This window comes from Scyliorhinus torazame, chromosome 1 (assembly GCF_047496885.1).
Source record: "Scyliorhinus torazame isolate Kashiwa2021f chromosome 1, sScyTor2.1, whole genome shotgun sequence".
Classification (NCBI taxonomy): Eukaryota; Metazoa; Chordata; class Chondrichthyes; order Carcharhiniformes; family Scyliorhinidae; genus Scyliorhinus; species Scyliorhinus torazame.
This window is the reverse complement of record NC_092707.1, coordinates 263503442-263525564: the sequence shown is the minus strand read 5'-3', so window position 1 is coordinate 263525564 and position 22123 is coordinate 263503442. Positions and strand designations below refer to the sequence as shown.

Here is a 22123-nt window from a genome sequence, read left to right as displayed (position 1 = left end):
AGAGTGTGTATCTCAAATTCGAGAGAGATACATAACCGTAGATCGGAACCCTCTCAAGTCATTCATCATCCCTGCTTCCATCACCCTTGGAGGCAGCGAGTTCCAAGTCATTGCCACTTGCTCTGTAACAAAAAATAATTTCTCGCATCACCCTGCACCTTTTGCCCAAAACCTTCAATAATAATCTTTATTATTGTCACAAGTAGGCTTACATTAACACTGCAATGAAATTACTGTGAAAATCCTCTGAGTCATAGGCTACTTTTTATCTGTGCAATTGGTCACTTCTTTAAATGGACCAAGTTGACAGCTCAGAAAGGTTGCATACCTACAATGTACCTAATAGTTTCCTTCTGTTTTGTAAAATTTGTATGATGCAGAATTTCAAGCATGGCAGCCGTGTGCATATTGGCTTGTTCTTAACTACTCCATGAATATTTAAATACTCATTAATTTGATTTTGGATTGAGAGTTCTAAGAGTTTCCCTACTCGTGGCATAAGACCAATCTGCCCTTTGTTTCTTTGTTTATCTTTCTCTTTTGAATGGAGATGTCATCTTGTTTGCAAATGTGGGGAGGCAGTGGCCTAGTGATATTGTCACTGGACTCTAGGTTCGAATTTCACAAGGACAGATGGTTAAATCTGAATTCAGTAAATATCTGGAATTAAAAGTCTAATGATGACCATGAAACTACTGATGATTGTCGTAACAACTTACCTGGTTCACGACTACATTTTAGGGAAGGAAATCTGCTGTCTTGTGTGGTCTGACCTGCACGTCATTCCAGATCCACAGCAATGTGATTGCCTCTTAAAATTCTCTCTGAAATGGCCCAGCAAGCCACTCAGTTGTATGAAACTGCTAAAAAGTCTTAAAAGGAATTAAACTGGATGAACCTAACCACTGGAAACAATGGCAGCAAAGTCAGCCCTGCCGACCCTGCAAAGTCCTTCTCAGAAACAGCTGGAGGCTAGTGCCAAAATTTGGGGAGCAGTCTCAGTCTAATCAAGCAACACGCTGATATACTCACAGAATCATACCTTAAAATATGTCCCAGACACCATCATCTGTCGTTGTGTCCTGCACCACCGGCAGGACAAACCCTGCTGATGTGGTGGCACAGTGATATACAGTCGGGAGGGAGTTTCCCTTGGAGTCCTCAACATTGATTCCAGACTCCATGGCGTCTCAAGGAACCCCCATCCTCCCCCCGACACCACGACACGCACACACCTACCCACCTTACCTAATTAGTCAATTCTCCATGTTGAACTTGGCTATGGGTGGAATGTCCATCACCAAGAGGCCCCGACAGCACCACTGCAGACCAAGTTGGCTAATTCACAATGACACAACTGCCAGATTGGGTCTGTGACAGGTGGTGGCGGAACCAACAAGGTGGGGGAGGGGGGTGGGTGGGGGGAAGAGAGCGAAACGTACATTAACCCATCCTCATCAACCTGCCTGCATCTGTCCATGACACTATCAGTAGGAGTGGCCAACACACAGTCCTTGTGGAGACGAAGTACAATCTTCAGATTGAGGGCACCTTCCATTGTGTTGTGTGACACCACCACCATGCTAAATGGGGTAGATTTTGAATGGATTTTGCAACTCGACTGGGAAATCATGAGCTGCTGTGGGAGCAGCAGCAGAATTGTACTTGATCCCAATCTGTAACTTCACAGCCTGGCATATCTGCCAATCTACCATTGACACCAAGCCATGTGGTCAACCCTAGTTCAATGAAGAGTGCAAGAAGGCATGGCAGGCGTAACACCAGGCATACCAAAAAATGAGGTACTAACTGGTGAAGCTACCACACAGGACTACTTGCATGCCAAACAGCATAAGCAGCAAGTGATAGACAGAGCTGAACAATTCTACAACCAACTGATCAGATCTAGGCAGTGCAGTTCAGTCATATCTAGCTGTGAATGGTGGTGGACAATTAACTCATTGGAGGAGGAAGCTCCACAAATATCAGCATCCTCAATGATGGAGGATCCCGGCACATCAGTGCAAAAGATGAGGCTGCTGCATTTGCAACAATCCTCAACTGGAAGTGCTCAGTAGTTGATCCATCTCTGTCTCCTCTGGAGGTCCCCAGCTTTACAGATGCAGCCTTCAGCCAATTCAATTCACTCGACATGATGTGAAGAAACAGCTGAAGGCACGGGATTCCACCTTCTCCAGGAAAATTAGGGATGGGCAATAAATGCTGACCTAGTCAGCGATGCCCACATCTCATGAATGAATAAAAAAAAAAAAAATCAATTTTCCTGATACAGTTTGCATATCTAGGGTGGGTAGATTTGCGCTGTCTCCTCAAGTCTAGAGCAGTGTTTTTCAAACTTTTTTTCCGGGGACCCATTTTTACCAACTGGCCGACCTTCGTGACCCATGCCGGCCGGCCTTCGCGACTCACGCCAACCGACCTTCGCAACCCATGCCGGCCGACCTACGCAACCCACCATTTTCTCTTACCTTGTTTGTTGCTGACAAAAATGAGGGAAATAGTCCCCAAAGGGACCCAAATATGGCCGCACTGCGCATGCGTGCCCGATCATCGGTGCACATGCGCATAGTTTTGCACATGTGCACCGATGATCGGGCATGCATGCGCAGTGTGGCCAGATTTTTAAAATCTGTTCTTGACCATTTTGAAGGCCGCTCGCAGTTGGCATTATTAAAAGCCGGCTGTTGCGCGCTGATTTGCGCGATCGGGAGGGCCACGACGCACCCCCCGAGCTTGGCAATGCCTGGTCTAGAGGCCATGTTATCAGGCTCTGGAGGCTGATTTTGAATTCTACAATTTCAGAAACACAAACTCTCTTTCCCTAACAGTTGTGCCACATTCTTTTGTTGTGCAGATTGATGCATAATATTGATTACCTCTGTCATTGTTTTCCCCTGTTTGTCTTGAAAAAAAATCTCAAAAACTAATGGACGGGTTTCAATGAAACCTGATACACAAGGAAATGGGCCCCAAGGAAGAACTAATGTTTGATGATGAAGCAGAGTAAAGGATCTATTAACAATGGGAGATTTTAAGATGATGTGGGTTATTTTAGTTAGAATGTTGTTGATTGTTTTGGAAGGTTGTGATTGTCTCAGCTCCTGTTGTTTTTGCAGCTTTCAAAATGTGAACTGAGTTTTCAGAGCTGCTTGTTAGATATAGGTTGGCCTGAAGCCTCCTCAGTGAGGTGGAAGCTCTCAACAAAATAAAATCTTTTTTAGTTTTCTAATTACAGAGCAGCAAGAGGCGGGGAAATGCCTCAAGGAAGAGCTGCCTAATTGTAATAGTGTTGAGTTAACAGTGTGATGAAGGTATATGCTCTTCTGAGTGCCACCTTGTTTAATATTTGCAATAACTTCAGTATTGATAATGGGATTCCCTGCTTACTCTTTAATCAGCCCTATCATTATTTTTCTTTTTGCTCTGAATATGCTTACAATGCAATTACTGTTTCCTTTGTTATTTAATTACCTTTTTATACTTTTTTAAAAGTCCTGTCACATGTCATATTCTGTTTTAGCACTTCTAATACTTTTAATTTCTTCACTATAGTTCATGCGCTCTGCTTGGTTTTTGCGTAGTATTTTCAGTTTTGGTTTTACATATTTTCGTAAAAAATAACTGTAGTACCTCAGTTATTTGCTTCCAGTTGCTCAACCCTCACTGCAAAGAAATGTCTTTGCTTCATCCAACTCCATTTTGCAAATTGCTACTTAATTATAAATAAGAAATCAAATTATGTAAGAATACATTCAGAATGTGACTGTATAACAAGTATTGAAATTTGTATGCTTTATCCAATTATCCCTTGCCACCTACCACGATTCATTTTTGGGCTATATTTGTTCTTCATTCCCGGTGTGCAACTTCAAAGAAAATACCTACCAATTTGTCCTTCAACTAGTCAATAATTAATCACTTCAAGAAATGAAGAACCATTAATTGGGTCGGATTAATTAAGAATATTATATGCTAGCTGCTTTAATTTATGATTTATCAATGTAGCCTGGTCCAATTTATTTTTCTTCTATTGACACTTGGCACAATTGGTGCATTTTCTCGGCACAAATTTGTCTCACTAGTTTTTGTGTGGGAAGGTCAGACAAATTATAATAATTCTGATGTGACAATATGGTTCTGACGCATACTTTAGAACACTTCCATGCTTAATTCAAGAATGTTTGTGATAATTGCATTACAAAAATGTACTTCACAATAATACTTTAAATTGTTGATTAGAAAAGCATACATGTACTTTAAAGTTCTAAAATGATAAAATATTGCGTTTAGGATTACTGAAATTATATAATTATATTATCACCAGGATGTTGCCTGGGATGGAACATTTTAGTTATGAAGAGAGGTTGGATAGGCTTGGGTTGTTTTCACTGGCGCAGAGCTGAGGGGTGACCTGATTGAGGTGTACAAGATTGTGAGGAGCATGAACAGGGTGGATAGGGAACAGCTGTTCCCCTTAGTTGAAGGGTCGGTTACGAGGGGACACACGTTCAAGGTGAGGGGCGGGACATTCAGGGGGATTTGAGGAAAACATTTTTACCCAGAGGGTGGTGACGGTCTGGAACGCACTGCCTGGAGGGTGGTAGAGATGGGTTGCTTCGCATCCTTTAAACAGTACCTGGATGAGAACTTGGCATGTCATAACATTCAAGGCTGTGGGCCATGTGCTGGCAAATGGGATTAGGATTGGCAGATCAGGTGCCTTTCATGCAGCGGTGCAGACTCGATGGGCTGAAGGGCCTTTTCTGCATTGTATTTTTCTGTGATTCTGTGAAAATAGAATCATATAGTCATAGATGTTTACAGCTTGGAAACCGGCCCTTTGGCCCAGCTTGTTCATGCCACCCAGTTTCTATCATTAAGCTAGTCCCACTTGCCCGCATGTGGCCCATATCCCTCTATACCCATCCTGCCCAGAAACTGTCTAACTTTTTAAAAGGAAAATATTGTACCCGCCTCCACCACTGCCTCAGGGAGCTTGTTCCAGATGCTCACCACCCTCTGTGAAGAAATTTACCCTCTGGTCTCTTTTGTATCCCTCCCACTTCACCGTAAACCTATGCCTTCTAGTCCTAGACTCCTCGACCTTTGGGAAAGGATGTTGATTATCTACCTTATCTATGCCCCTCATTATTTTGTAGACCTCTATAAGATCACCCCTAAGCCTCCTACGCTCCAGGGACAAAACTCCCAGCCTCTCCTTATAGCTCATACCATCAAGTCCTGGTCGCATCCTTGTAAATCTCTTCTGCACTCTTTCTACTTTAACAATATGCTTCCTATAATTGGGTAGCCAGAACTGATCACAGTATTCCATGTGTGGTCTTACTAATGTCTTGTACAACTTCAACAAGACGTCCCAACTCCTGTGTTCAATATTCTGACCAATAAAACCTAGCATGCCGAATGCCTTCTTCACCACTCTGTCCACCTGCGACTCCACCTTCAAGGAGCTATGAACCTGTACCCCTAGATCTCTTTGTTCTGTAACTCTCCCCAACTCCCTACCATTAACTGAGTAGGTCCTGCCCTGATTTGATCTACCAAAATCCATTACCTCATATTTATCCAAATGAAACTCCCATCGGCCCACTGGCCCAATTGGTCAAGATCCTGTTGCAGTCTTATATAACCTTCTTCACTATCCACTAAGCCACCAATCCTGGTGTCACCTGCAAACTTACTAACTATGCCTCCTACATTCTCATCCAAATTATTAATATATATAACAAATAACAGTGGGCCCAGCACCGATCCCTAAGGCACACCGCTGGTCACAGGCCTCCAGTTGGAAAAAACACCCTCCACAACCACCCTTTGGCTTTGGTCGCCAAACCAATTTAGTATCCAATTGGCTATCTCACCCTGGATTCCGTAAGATTTAACCTTTTGCAACAACCTACCATGCGGTACCTTGTCAAAGGCCTTGCTAAAATCCATGTAGACAACGTCGACTGCACTGCCCTCATCTACCTTCTTGGTTACCCCTTCAAAAAAATTGGTGAGACATGACTTTCCCCTTACAAAGCCATGCTGACTTTCTCTAATTAGTCCTTGCCTGTCTAAATGCCTGTAGAACCTGTCCCTCAGAATACCTTCTAATAATTTACCCACTACAGAAGTAAGGCTAACTGGTCTGTAGTTCCCAGGCTTATCCCTACAGCCCTTCTTAAACATTTGCTACCCTCCAATCTTCAGACACCTCTCCTGTGGCTGTCGATGATTCAAATATCTCAGCTAGGGGGCGGGCAATTTCCTCCCTAGCCTCCCACAATGTCCTGGGATACATTTCATCAAGTCCCAGATGCCAGATTAGTCTCTGAATATTAGACTCAGTACATTGTATAGCCATATAAATGCTCTCTTTGCGTTCCCCATTAAAATGTTGCATTCTTTACGGGTTTATTTTTAAAACTCTATTTTTTGTGTGTAAAGAGAGTACAGTTCATACGGATATAAAAATGTCACAAACATTTAAAAAGAAATATTCCAGAGGAATAGTAACTATTTGAGTGGTTGTTTCCAATGGGAAGGATTGAGGAAATACTTTGATTCCATTGCCATCTTAAACTCTGTAGCCTACTGGATAGGTAGGATAGACCAAGAGCATACATGGTTTTGTTTTCAGGGACTGTTTGGGTATAAAGTTCAATCAGTGTTTCCATTAGTTCACCCACAGCTCAAGCTGAAAACACCAATAGCTATTGATGTTATAATTCAAGTAACAGCCAGTCCTTGACTTTACAACATTCGAGTTATGTCAGATAAACTTGAAAGGTTTAAAAAAATTATTATACCCTGTTTTGGCTTTTTGACACCACATCAGTGAGCAATTGGTCTTTATCAACTGTTATATTCCCTTTATAGAATTTACAGTGCAGAAGGAGGCCATTTGGCCCATCGAGTCTGCACCAGCTCTTGGAAAGAGCACCCTACCCAAGGTCAACACCTCCACCCTATCCCCATAACCCAGTAACCCCACCCAACACTAAGGGCAATTTTGGACACTTAAGGGCAATTTAGCATGGCCAATACACCTAACCTGCATATCTTTGGACTGTGGGAGGAAACCGGAGCACCCGGAAGAACCCCACGCACACACTGCGAGAATGTACAGACTCCGCACAGACAGTGACCCAAGCCGGGAATCGAACCTGGGACCCTGGAGCTGTGAAGCAATTGTGCTAACCACAATGTTACCCTGCTGACCCACGATACTAAATTATGTTCCGTCTTTCACAACCTCAGGAAAGGAAAATTGCGTCCCAGTCATGGAAGATTTCACAAACTATTGGTGTTTGCAGCTCGAGGTGTTTGCAGCTTGATCTGTGTGTGTGAGCAAAAGCCACAGTATAAAACTAACTGTCTCAATGGACTTCACTTAACACTCGTTATAAACCGGTTTTCTCTTCAAAACTGCAAAACATCAAATAAGGGGTGATTCCATACCTCTATTCACGGTGTTATGGTCACATGTTCATAGAAAGGCAGCATTACTTTTTGGTGAAAATAGGATTCAGGAACCAATCCCACATTTATAACATTGCTCCTCTGGGAAAATAGATTCCGACGTGTGACTTTTTAATTTGTGGCACGGTGTTCAGGAACCAATTGAGGGCTGCCTATATGAAGTGTTTTCTGAATTGGCAGTCTCACAATCCAAATGGCGGAAGCCAGTAAATAAGAAAAAAAAAGAAATGGAACAAAGTTGCCTTGTTTTTATTAGCTAAATAGCCTCTAGGTTGAACACCCTTGGGTAAACTATTATTTTGGTGGGGACAATGAAAATTGTGAGGGATGCAGAAAGTACTGTTTGTATTACTCTGCTTCCTGAGTTCTGGATTAGTGCAACATTAAGGTGGGACAGCTGTGCAGGAGACCATTTCAGAGATTAATTCTGAGATGATTCAGCAGTGGTTAAGAGGTCAGTTTAAACAGAATCACCCTTTCCAATTTTCTCCATTACATCTTGAGAAAATAACTTGCACCACTTTTATTTTTTTTTTAAATAAACAATTTTAATGAGGTATTTTTTGGCATTGTAAAAAGTAGAATTACAGAACGAGAAAACAAAAGGACTGTACAGTAAACAAAGTACATAGTGCAATTGCTGTAGCCCGCCCCACCCAGATCTGCCTAATTGACCCCCTATACTACATTCCCCTAACCCCCCCCCCTTGCTGACGATTAATTCTCCGCAAAGAAGTCAATGAATGGTTGCCACCTCCGGGCGAACCCTAACAACGACCCTCTCAAGGCGAACTTGATTTTCTCTAAGCCCAGGAAACTCGCCATGTCTGACAGCCAGGCTTCCGCCTTCGGGGGCTATGAGTCCCTCCAAGCTAGAAGTATCCGTCTCCGGGCTACCAGGGAAGCAAAGGCCAAGACGTCGGCCTCTTTCTACCCCTGGACTTCCGGGGCCTCTGAAACCCCCAAAATCACCACCTCTGGAGTCATTGCCACCCTCGTGTTCAGTACTCTGGGCAGTAATTCCTCGAACCCCTGCCAGTATCTCCTAAGTTTTGGACAAGCCCAGAACATGTGGACATGGTCTGCCGGTCCTCTCAGACACTTTACACACCTGTCCTCTACGCCGAAGAAGCTGCTAATCCGGGACACTCATGTGGGCCCGGTGGACGGCCTTAAATTGAATCAGGCCAAGCCTGGCACATGTTGCAGTCCCATTGACCCTGCTCAGCGCGCCCGCCCACAGGCCTTCCTCAATCTCCCCTCCCAACTCCTCCTCCCATTTATGCCTCAGTTCCTCGGTCTGAGTCTCCTCCACCCCCATGAGCTCCTTGTAAATATCTGAGACACTTCCCTCCCCACCCATCCTCTAGACACTACCTTATTTTGGATCCCCCTTAGTGGCAAGAGTGGAAAAGATGGCACCTGCATATACAAAAAGTCCTGCACCTGAATATACCGGAATTCATTCCCCATCGTTAACCCAAACTTGGCCTCCAGCGCCCTCAAGCTAGGGAAGCTCCACTTTAGTGTTGAGTTCAATTCCCGCCTCGGGTGACTGTGGAGTTTGCACTTTCTCCCTACGTCTGCGATAGAAAAGAAAAGTAGACCAATTTGGAAAAATCAACTTTGGGAAATGCCTTTCCCATTTTTGAAGGTGATCCAACAAATTCCAGAGGTTCATGGTGCCTGGGAGACATGTACTCTTAACATCCATTCCACTTCTATATGTAGTAATGATGACAACATCCAGGAGCTCATACAGCTCTCTTTTAGATGTTTACAACAAACCAACGACTTGTTCAATCGATTAATGACTGTGAAAAGAAGCAATTCCTGACTTTGAGCCCTACTTATATCACTTATACTCCTGTTCCTTGTCGTTTCTAATCGTTTAAACTGATTTAGCCTAGCCAGAGATTTTGTGTAACACTTACAATTTAAAAAAAAAGATCTTGATCACATCTTCTTCAAAATGTATATTTTTGTGCTTATAAAGTCAATTATGTTCAATAGTTATCAGTCCGGTGGTCCGTTCTTAAACCTCTGGACCAAACATAGACTCTGTATTCTGAGTCCTCACAAAGGTCTCATACTATTATTTTGTGTTTTGTATTCATTTCCCTGGCAATACATCCCACCACACTCTAAATGCTTTTGCAATGACCTTTGTGGAACTGGTTATAGATGCTCAGATTTCATTTGCTATAAAATTCAGGTTTTTCTCTTACTAAGAGATTTAAGCGCACAGCCCTGCATTATGTACATGTGTTTGGCATTGTCTGTGTTCACATGCATGATACCATATTATCTGTATTAAATTACATCGGCTAGATGTAGGCCCATTTCCCCCCATCACATTTTGATATGCCTGTAATCTCTGTTTTTTTAATTTAAGCTCTTAATACCAACATCTTTTGCTTCTACCTGACAATGTATTTTTTTAAATATTACAGATACTTTGGAAAGAAGTGAACTGAAGCAATTCTTTGAAACCAACTACTCTCAGATTTATTTTATATTCTTTGAAAATTTATTCACACTGGAAAGTAGTTTAAAACAAAAAGGTAAGACAAAAAGGTCAATTACTAGGGGGCATAGGTTTAAGGTGCGAGGGGCAAGGTTTAGAGTAGATGTACGAGTCAAGTTTTTTACACAGGGTAGTGGGTGCCTGGAACTCGCTACTGGAGGGGGTGGTGGAAGCAGGGACGATAGTGACATTTAAGGGGCATCTTGACAAATACATGAATAGGATGGGAATAGAGGGATACGGACCCAGGAAGTGTCGAAGATTGTAGTTTAGTCGGGCAGCATGGTCGGCACGGGCTTGGAGGGCTGAAGGGCCTGTTCCTGTGCTGTACTTTTCTTTGTTCTTTGTTTACTGTAAATTGTCACCTGCTTTATATATTTACATAGAAGTACTTAACTGTTCAGTCATGCACTTTTCCCTTAAATGCTGAATTGTATATACCTAATCTATTAACAACTTGCAGTATATTAACTGAATTTTGTGTATTTATGCACTAGTTCCTTTCAGTGATTTGAACACTTCTGATTTACACTCCAAAGGTTTTTGCTTTGGCGGTCTTGCTATGGAACTTCAATGCTCTGTGCAATCGTTAAGGCCATGTATGGTCTGAAGGAAAACTACTGGGTTTGAACTTGTTAGGGAAAGAACGGAATGTTAATGATGCATACTGTTATTGGTGTGCCAATTGGCTTGCAAGTTTAGAAGATTGAGATATGGTGTGAATTGTGAATCTCCTGAACTTGCTGGTTGATTTATGCTGCTCAACCATTTGCTTCACACAGACGGCATCTTTCCTTTGGTCTCTTGGTTATTTTAACGAATTTCTTGGATTTGCACCTTAATTACCCATTAAACTCATGGCAGAATGTTCTGTTTTAAATGGAGTGTAATGAATTCTTTATTGATGTGAAAATTGTGAATGAAGTGCAAAGCAAGCTATTGACCCAGTAATTGAACAATTTTAATTGTTCGCTCTCATTCCTGTATGTAGTAAATTCTTGGATCAAAGTTCAAATTTTTAATGTTTAAGTATTATTTTCTATCACTTTTAGAATCATAGAATTGACAGTGCAGAAGGAGGCCATTCGGCCCATCGAGTGCACCGGCCCTTGGAAAGAGCACCCTATTCAAGCCCACACCTCCACCCTATCCCCGTAACCCAGTAACCCAACCTTTTCTTTCCCTTATTGCATCCTGCCTGTCTCTTTCACTCAAAGTTCTCTTTTTGTACCCAATTTGTCTCAAATTCACTCTATTCTATTTCATCATTCCTGTTCATTTCTCAGTTTTTAAATCTCATTAGTTAAGGAGGCAGACTTTTGTCCTAGTATTCACTAAGGTGATGGATATCGCGTTGACCTCATCACAGCGTTATTAGCTTACACTTCCAGAAACTGGCAGGTTAAACTTTTCAAAGGGTGCAGAAAAATCTAATTAATGATGAATATTTGTCCGAAATGTAAGAACCTAGGAACAAAGCTATGCCTTGCAGCACCTTGAGAGTGAATTCTTTTAAAATTTAGAGTACCCGATTATTGTTTTTTTTCAATTAAGGAGCAATTTAGCATGGCCAATCCACCTGGCCGTCACATTTTTGGGTTGTGGGGGCGAGACCGATGCAAACCCAGGAGAATGTGCAAACCCCACACAGACAAGTCACCTGGGGCCGGGATCAAACCCGGGTCCTCAGCGCCATGAGGCAACAATGCAAACCACTGTGCCACCGTGCCTCCCTCCTTGAGAGTGAATTTGTGGCTGATCAGTCCCTCTAACTTCATTTACTCAGCTTGGTCCATATTCTTTGACACCCTTCTATAATAATAATCTTCTTTGTCACAAGTAGGCTTACATTGACACTGCAATGAAGTTCCTCTGAAAAGCCCCTAGTCGTCACATCCCGGTGCCTGTTCGCGTACACAGAGGGAAAATTCAGAATGTCCAAATTACCTAACAGCACATCTTTCGGGACTTGTGGGAGGAAACCGGAGCATCCGGAGGAAACCCACGCAGCCCGCTTGTTTGGCCTCCCTTCCACAAACATTCACTCCCTCCACCACTGATGTCCAGTAACAGCACTATGTACCATCTACAAGATGTATTGTAGGAACTCGCCAAGGCTGCCCAAACAGGACCTTCCAAACCTATGACCGCTACCAACTAGAAGGACAGGGCAGCAGATACATGGGAACACCACCACCTTGAAGCTCCTCTCCAAGTCACTGACCATCATGACTTGGAAATATATTGCTGTTCCTTCTCTGTTGCTGGGTGAAAATCCACAACTCATTTCCCAACAGTACTGTGGGTGTACCTACACCACTTGGACTTCAGCAGTTCAAGAAGGCATCTCACCATCATCACCTCAAGGATAATTAGGTATGGGCAATGAATGCTGGCCTGACCAGTGAAACCCACATCCCTTGAATTAATAAAACAAAGTATATAATTCCAGCGCGTAAATCTGGAAGCAATCTGCCAGATGGGGTCTGATCAAAGTGCACTATACAACTGAAGTTTGACTTAATCTCGACGGCCAACATTCCATTAGCCTTTTAAATTATTTTTTGTACTTGTGCTTTGTCATTTTGTGATTTATGTAGCTGAGCACAATGTCTTTGCTCGTAGATATTTCCATTAAGAAAATACTCCCAATTTGTATTTCGCAGACCCCAAGTGAAAAGCCTCATGTTTTACAAATTGTGCTCCATATGCCACAGTTCTGCCTGGACAAACTTGGAAGACAGATAAATGGAACATTCTTTGATTGATTGGATGTCACAAGTGATGTTCCCTAAGGACCTGTGCTGGGCCTTCAGCTTCTCATTAATTTCAAAATTATTTAGATAAAGTGCTACAGACACCTGGTCAGCCCTCAGCAATGGCTAAGATACTGAACCAGACGTCTAACTTTTTAAAGTTTTAAGACGGTGCAGAATGATCGATTTGTTTTGGGAGTGATAATTTGAAAAAATAATAAATTTAGAGTACCCAATTCTTTTTTTCCAATTAAGGCGCAATTTAGTGTGGTCAATCCACCTACCCTGCACCCCACAGTCACACAGTGGTTAGCACTGTTGCTTCACAGCGCCAGGGTACCAGGTTTGATTCCGGCTTGGGTCACTGTCTGTGCGGAGTCTGCACGTTCTCCCCTTGTCTGTGTGGGTTTCTTCCGGGTGCTCCCATCTCCTGCCACAAGTCCCGAAAGACGTGCTTGTTAGGTGAATTGGACATTCTGAATTCTCCCTGTACCCAAACAGGCGCTGGAGTGTGGCGACTAGGGGCTTTTCACAGTAACTTCATTGCAGTGTTAATGTAAGCCTACTTGTGGCAATAATAAAATATTATTATTATTTTGGGTTGTAGGGTTGAGACCCACGCAGGCACAGGGAGAATGTGCAAACTCCACACGGACCGTGACCTGGAGCCAGGATCGAACCGGGGTCCTCGGTGCTGTGAGGCAGCAGAGCTAAGCACTGCACCACTGTGCTGCCCTTTTGGGAGTGATAATAAGAAATAGGGCTTGGGTATTTTATAAACAAACTTTATTGAAACAAAAGAAAAAACAATGTTTAAACTCCTGTTAATGAGGTTACGTCTGAAAAGGGCGAGGTAACTCAGGCTTTGGGTGTATCCCTCGGCGCAGTCTTTTCTTTCAGTCTGTTTAACCCTTAAGCTGCCTGCTACATTTTGAGCCTCATTTCTGGACCCAAGTTCCTAATATCTCCCTATCTTGTCAAAAGTAAGAGAGAATTGTATGTCCAAGGTTGCAGATAATACTAAGTTTGGAGCCACACTAAATTGTGTGGGTTGGGTGCAGAAAATTAAAAAGAAATGTAGACAGACTTACTCTCTGGTTCCCTCCATTTCCATATGCTTTAATTTTTGTTGATCAATTGTGTGGAATATTGTTTGATGTCTATTGGATATAGATAATAGCCATAGATACGGCAGTATGCAAGTGACCTCCCCCAAACATTCAACTGAATTAGTCAGACATAACCTTCCTAAAACCTTGCTGACTCCAGTTAATCAATACATGCTGGTCAAAGCACTGCCCTGATACTATATTCCAATAATCTCCCCATAATCATGTTAAACTGGTATGTATGTAGTTATCAGCTTTATCCCCCTCTGTTCATTCTTAAATATAAGTGATATGCACAATTTTCAAATATAGAGAACATTGGAAAATTATGACTGAAACATTTTTCAGTTTCTTCACCTATTCCCTTTAATACCCTGAGTTGAAAACAATGAAACTGCTAGGTCCAGGAGCTCCACCTGTGAAGTTCAAATCTTCTCTTTAGTCATTTTCATTTTGTAAGAAATGCAACAAGTTCTGATAAGTAATTTTTAAGTGCCACTGCATCAGACTAGTATGGCCGCAGGCCCCTGCCACTGCATCAGTAGTAATCTGTCCTCTTCCTCTACAATGAAAATGGGTATAAACTATTAATTTATTAAGTCTGCCATTTTCCTTGTTATGCATTATAAGCTTCACTTATATTGGACCTACGTTTCCCTTGACCAAGCTTTTTCTTAATAATAATAATCTTTACTAGTGTCACAAGTAGACTTCCATTAACACTGCAATGAAGTTACTGTGAAAATCCCCTAGTTGCCACCCACCGGTACCTGTTCGGGTACACGGAGGGAGAATTTGGAATGTCCAATTCACCTAACAAGCACGTCTTTTTGGGACTTGTGTGAGGAAACCGGAGCGCTCGGAAGAAACCCACGCAGACTCCGCACAAGCCGGGAATCTAACCTGTCCCTGTCGCTGTGAAGCAACAGTGTAATATTCTTATAAATACTATTACTGTTAACATTGATATTCTCAGCAGTTTGTTTGACATTCTATTTCTTTACCTGTTACACTTTAAAAAAAACTATTTGGTGCTTTTTATAGTTCTGCTGGTCTGCTGGGTTTCTGTTTTTCAATTCATGCATTTGTATAACCTTTTCATCTTAGATTATCACACTCTTGCTTTTTTGACCAGGCTTGTTTAACTGCACTAATGGAACTTTTGCCCTTCAAGTGCATTTACTGGTTTTGTATTGAATACTTTTTGAATACTTTTCATTCTTCATCTGTATATTTACACATTATCAGTTCATCCCAGTTTACTGGGGTTTGTTTTACTTCAGTTTCAAACCTAAGTTAGTAATTCTCCCTACTCTCTTTCAAATCTAATAGCTCCTGTTAATATCAACTGGAGCACTAAATATTATGTTGATTAATTGAGACATACAAGATTCGGTGCCAGTATGTGACTTACTTGCTATACAAATAGGAGAACCCACAAAGTAGGATTAATTTTAGCACTCTAAGAACAATAGGTTTCAACTTTCCTTAAGTATTGCAATTTTTTAAAGCAATGAAATTTAATTCTCAATTTGATATTGTGCATCCAAAGGTCACTGCTGGATGTTTACCTGATTTTACCTGTAGCTAATTTAAATTTGATTAATGCTCAAAACATTTTAATATTGTGCCCCTTGTCTGTTGGAAAAGGGGTTGCCAAGCCAGCTGTGGATTGTAGCACATTACTAAGTGCTGTATGTAAGGTGGGAGTTATTTCCAAGTTCCAAACTGCTAAATACAAAATTATGCTATTTCATTGAGTCACATGGCATACTCAGAACTTTATTCCTTTGTGAACTTTCTTTGCTGCTGGAAAAAGGAGATGTTAAACTTTTCGTCATGCACTTATCAGGGCACTTCCCAGAATACCAGTAGTAGGGGAAAACAACAATTTATACTGTACGAGGAGAGAATGCTGATTGGTTGGCAAATGGACTCTGATAGGCAGAGATATCCTCCCTGGCAACACCTCTACCAATCAGTGTCCACTTGCTAATCAGCACGCACTTCTCATACAGTATACATTGCTGTTTTCCCCGTATGCTGGTATTTTTGTTAAGTGTACTGATGAGTGCAAGACGAAAAGCTTCAGCATGTCTCTTTTTTTCAAGTTCTTCATTATTAAGTGACTGTTTATATAACCTCCATTATGTTTATCATTAGGAATCTCTTCATCTGATAAGTTTTTTTTTACAATATTGAATAATGAAAAATTATTAATACCCTTTGGTTACAAAGCAAATGTGAATCTTAACGTTTATATGATGTAGATATTTGGTTTTGATTTTCAGAGTTGTCTGAACTGCTCTGCGATGGTTTCTAGTCATATTTATGTTGTTTACCACAATTTAATTAACTGTTGTGCATGTTATATTTGAAAATGCAAAAATCACTAATTTTCCTTTCTTTTGGGATGGATTTAGGGAATAAATCACAGAGGGAGGAGCTGGACTCCATTCTCTTTGTATTTGAGGTACGTCATATTTTGCAATAAACTATGTAAGACTATTCTTGCTCGAACAATCTGTTCTTGTCGATTATCTATTTTTGTCCCTAATTGAACATGAATGTTCCCTTCCCTGTTATTGTCGAAGGATGTAATTAGCAAGTGGATGTTGTGTGTAGTTTTTGGAGCTCCATTGTTGGAAGGATATAAAAGCAATAGAAAAAGTGCAGGATGGATTCAAGGGATGGTATCACGTATGCATGTTAGAAATAGAGACTAATGAAGCTAAGTCTAATTTCATTGGAGCTGTGACAGGTGTGAGCTGACTGTGTCTCTCAGAATTACAGTACAATAGAGTTTGATTGTCTCCAGTGTTGGGTGACATATTTGAGAGTGCACAAACATAATCACAAAATGAATGAAATTTTTTGTTGTTGTTATAACTTTAGTGTACCCAATTATTTTGTTCCAATTAAGGGACAATTTAGTGTGGCCAATTCACCTGCCTTGCACATCTTTGGGTGGTGGGGGTGAGACCCACGCCGACACTGGGAGAATATGAAAACTCCACATGGAATTTGACCCAGGGCTGGGATCGAACCCGGGTCCTCAGCACTGAGGCAACAGTGCCAACCACTGCGCCTGCTCAAAATGAATTAAATGTTAAAGAACACTTATTTACACAGCACACTAAGCGTATTGGCATTTTTGCACAACAATTGAAGTATCGTCTGCAAATTATTTTACAAAGGAATAGATTATTTGAAAAGAGGAATATTACAGTTTGAGGAATATTAGAGTGTACAGAAGAGTGGCATTAGATAAAGTAGCTCATGAAGTAAAAGACCATAGCAGACTTTAAATGCTGAATGGCTTGTTTCTTTGCTGTAACTCAATTTGATTTCTTAAAAGACTCACTTCATGGTTGTTTTATAACAATAGCCATAAAAACTCATGCCACTTCTTTGTGAGCCACAAAGCACAGTTAGAGCTTTATTCCTTTGTGAACTTGTAATTAACCCTCATTATGTTTATTGTTCTGAATCTTTTCATTTGGTAAGTGTTTTTGCTATTTTGAATATATAATGAAAAATTATTAATGCCTGTTAGTTCCAATGTAGTTGGGGCTAATTTCACTGGAGCTGTGATAGGTGTGAGCTGACGGTGTCCCTCAAAATTACAGTAAAATATTTATATAAATATTAACGCTCAAGTGATGTAGATATTTGGTTTTAATTTTCAGTCATCTGAACTACTTGGTAATTCTTTCTACCATATATGATGCATTGTTTTACCACAATTCCAAGAACACTTTTTTTGGCTATATTGTGCTTGAAAATGCCAAAATTGCTAAGTTTGTAGTTGTCAACACTTAAAATTGCCATTTTATGTTGTGTCTTTGTTGAATATTATTCCAACCGAGTTTTTACTTAAATGTTCACTTGAACTGTTGCACAACCTTATGTGACGTTGTGTTATTTTGGTAGAAAAAAAACATTTAAGCCATGCACAAAATAACTGTGATTGATGTAACTTCCTGGTGCAATTTGGGCTCTGAAAAATAAAAATAAATACTATTTTAGGAATCGCAGGTTTAACTACATGATGCAAAGTGCACATTTTAGAGGCTTACCCCATGTTACCAAAATGAAGGTACTTTGAAGGTCACTGATTGCATCAAGAAACTGCCTCATAAATATTTATAAATGTTAAATTTCTATTCAGGTTTCACATCTGCCTTTAAATTAAGGTAAAAACATGAAAAGCATTAAATCCTGTTAGAAAAAAATAAAACTTAAATCTATAACTTCAATCAGTCTTTATGTTTATAATTGCAAACTAAATTCCTAGACACGGTGTGTATTTACGCACCAACTTGAATATTGTAGCATTTGATGCTAATTAATCTGAAGTGTAGATTGTGCTGGAACTGACATCCCATGCTGCAGCGCCAATTGTTTTATACACGCCAGGTTCAAAGGCACATCATGGAGCAAGGCCAGGCTGGAAATTTTCCCCCGGGAAATTTGAGTGTCTTGCTCGACAATGGTGAATAAAATAATTTCCATTGCTGTTAAACTTTAGTGTTTACAAGTGTCTGATCTCAACCTCAGGATGGTGCCATGTATATCTGTGGTGCAGTGACACAACCGACCTCGAGTGATTTGAAAACCAGGAAGAACTGATCTCAGGAAAAGTAAAGCAGCTCACCAAACCCCAGAAAATCTTGGGACCAATTCATACTGTTCATATGCAGTGGTATCAATGCACCCAGTTAATTTGGATCCTTTTGTGACCGGTTTAATTGAAAGATGGTCTTTATTCATCAACAGTAATTGCAGCTTGTTTAACAAAACATAAATAAAGAAAAGGTTATATAAAGAGTTACCCCACCCAATTGGCCACGAGCCTGACCCCGACTGCCCACCTGAACATTGCCTGGCTGAGTATCAGGCCCCCTCTGCCCTCCGATCGGCCCGCCCCCGACCAGGCGGCCGTGGACTGAGTCCGCAACCGCCACGCTAGTATCCCAACCGGCAGGACCATATTAGATCCACGCCGTCAGGACTTCGGCCTGTTGGGGACGGAGAATGGCAGGGCAGGCCTCCAGCAATGGCTGCAGGTACGTGCTTTGCGGCTGCTTTTTGAGGCACGGAGAATTGGGGAACCGGCGCAGATCCCGATTCTGTGCGGCAAAATGGATTCTCCGCCTCGACGCCGACCGCGATTTTGGCGTTGGGGTGGGGAGAATCCAGCCCGTTATTTTTGTTTTTGAAATGTAGGGCTGGATTCTTCGGCGGCACGAACCACAAGATCGCCACGGGGATGGGACGCGGATTATATAACGGTCTATTGACCTCAGGCGGGAATGTCCGGTCCCCGGGTGGGCACAGCCGAAGAATCTCACCCACTGCATAAAATGCAGAGTAAGTTTTACTGGTTGTAAAACTTTTCAGTTTGTTATGGGCCAGGATTTAGAGAACCCCAAAGTGTATCATGGAGTTCACCTGACCTGCAACTTTAGATAGATTTTGTTATGGGGAGCACAAGGGCCCACATTACAGATGTGCTGCAACAGTAAATTAAGAGTATTTTTAAACAAAAACAATGTTTATTCTATGAAATCCAGTTAACATTTTTATAAACACACCGTAAACATCTTAGCAACTATAAACTCAACTACTCTGTAAAAAAAAAAAAAAGAAAATCAGAATTACACCTGCTTTTGTTGGATGCAGCTCCCAATCTGCAAAACGAAACTGAACACTCCCTGTAGTTGCTAACTTAAAGCGAAAGTAAAACAGACAGGCAGCCCAGCTCCACTCACACTCTGACTTCACTGCAGCTATTTGATAAACACCTATTTCTTAAAGGTACTCTCACATGACAAGTTGGTCCTTCAATCAGGCAAACCCCATTCCCTTTACCACATTGTTATGGATGGCGTGTGAGAGAACTGCTATCTGTCGGTAATCAGTAAGCTATTGAGACGAAAATGTGTGTTTTTTTAAACTCCCGAATGTGTGTTGAATAACCAACAGCAATCCTTTTGTGGATTTAAAAGGAGGATTGTGTACTTTCACGCTCAGCCTGTGATGTAATTCTAGGCGCTCAATTACATTGCCACACACGCAAATGGACTCTGGGAAAGTACAGTTGAAGAGAATAGCGTACTTTTGCACGTTCTAAGTAAAAGAATAGTTTATAATTCATGTGTTTGTGTGGTTCGAGAAACATACGTTGAAGGCCCGCTGAAGAAAGCCTCTTCACTCATGAAGGGTAGTTGGGTGAATTCGATAGCTAAAGCAGAAGTTATTTTGGGCTTCCCTTGATGGGATGGATTTTTCTCTGGTCACTAGCTATCAGAAGGTCAGCTTGCTGTGTTGGTGGGTCTGAAAGGGAACTGACATGGAGATCTTTGAGTTATAGCCTCTTGTTCTTAAGACATGGATGATATTGCCTTTTCTGCTGCTGCTGCGGTCTCTTCCTGTAGTCAGCACTTAAAGATTACAAAGGGACAAGTGTGGCTGCCTTATCATGTGGCTACTTACAATTTCAGTTACTTTTTCAACTATTGACAGTGGTCTTTGTTGATTAGCCAAATCCTGGTTTATTGCCTGAGGATATAGATTTTGAGGGGGCTGAGGCTTTGTTTCGGAAGAAATATATTCTGTTCAGGAATGTCCTCAGATGGACTCAGGAAAGGGGTGTCATTGACACAATTAGCCTGTGTTCAGAACCTTGCTGATAAATGCAATGGTATCCCAAAAGCCAGAAGAGTAACTTCGAACACCAGTTCTTAGCGGTGTATATTTTCAATTTGATATACTGTGAGAAAAGATATGCGAACCAGGGAGGAATAGTCCAGTCGATGTGTGATCAATTAATAAAGAATATTTATTAACTTAAAATAAAAAAAACATGACCAGAAGGGCGATAATACACAACAACACTTAATTACACTAATGGCCACGCACACGCGCGCGCACACACACGCACACACACACACACACACATGAAATTACCCCAAGGTTCTCAGCTACCTACATTTTCTGAATTCTGAGATATTCCTTTGTTCCCAAACAACATCCAATAATTCTGAGCTAAATCCAGCAGATAAGTGCCATGCACAGATTATTTGGTCATGATTGGAAAAATCATCTTTGGTTTCAGCGAAGACATTATCTTATCGGTTCGAGTGTTGGAGCTTAATCAGCTGCTTGTTTAACAATAACTTGTTTTCAGAAGACTGTTTCTGCAGCTGGGTGTTGCTGTGATGGTAGCTGCTACTGTGTCTCTTTCTCTAGTTACTGCGTTATAGATATATCTTTCTTTCCCTTTGTAGTTACCAACCCTGTGGATCTGACTTTTTGCATTTACATGTCAATTTCCTTATCTCTCCACTTTGAAGTTACCTCTTCTATATCCCATTGTTTTTTTCTAGTCACATGGGTAAACACTTGCTTTTCTTACTGATATGCTAATTCGCATATCAGAATCGACAGCTGACCCTATCAACTCAGTTTCATTTTATTTTATCCCAATTTAATTTTTTAATCTAAATTTTCCCCAATTCTTAACATCCGGAGTGTATTCTTTTGTCCTCGTGAGGCACTTTTGAATGCACAAACCATTGGCCACCGTTGCAAGAAATTGGCTGTTTTTAAAAGGAAATGTCAGTTTCAAAGAATCTACATTTAATAAAGTTCATATCTTGAAAGTTGGGAATATGATATGTCTTTGCTGGACAGGACATGTATTGCAACTAAAATCAGTGTAAAAGGTTATTCATGTAGAATCTCTGCCATAGTAATGAATCTGTGTCACAGGAACTATTATTATAATAAACAAACTGATAGGTACCGCAAATTGCATTATGCTGACAAAAATAACTATGGTGTCCAGATGATTCCCCCAGTTTGTGCCCAGATAAACACACCAACTTTAAAAAATAAATAAATAATTAATGATCAGTTAAGTGGCTTAATATATTATTGTAATTTGGGTATAAACTATTCACCTTATAGCTACAATACACTCAAAAATGTGTGATCTTTTGCACCTTTCAATTGACCCCTGTGTCCAAACAAGCTCCCACGCAAACAATACTGGCCACATCCATCATCAAAATGTGAGTTTCCTCCAAATGCATATGTTTATTGGAATAGTGGGGATGGAAGGTGGCAACATGGTTCATTACATTGTGCCAGATTCTCTGCTGTATAGGCAGCCTTGGGCATGTGAATCTATCAAAGAACAGCTGCCTCTCAGTGAA

General features: G+C 41.1%; 1 protein-coding gene across 8 annotated transcripts in view; it reads left to right on the top strand.

The window, feature by feature from the left end:
- ralgapa2 (Ral GTPase activating protein catalytic subunit alpha 2) overlaps nucleotides 1–22123 on the top strand; it is an 855222-nt gene that overhangs the window by 94739 nt on the left and 738360 nt on the right. For all 8 annotated transcript variants that reach the window (XM_072505626.1, XM_072505670.1, XM_072505634.1 and 5 more), the window contains exons 2-3: nucleotides 9963–10073; nucleotides 16325–16374. In XM_072505626.1, the coding sequence (XP_072361727.1) occupies nucleotides 9963–10073; nucleotides 16325–16374 (161 nt within the window). The remainder of the gene's footprint in view (nucleotides 1–9962; nucleotides 10074–16324; nucleotides 16375–22123) is intronic.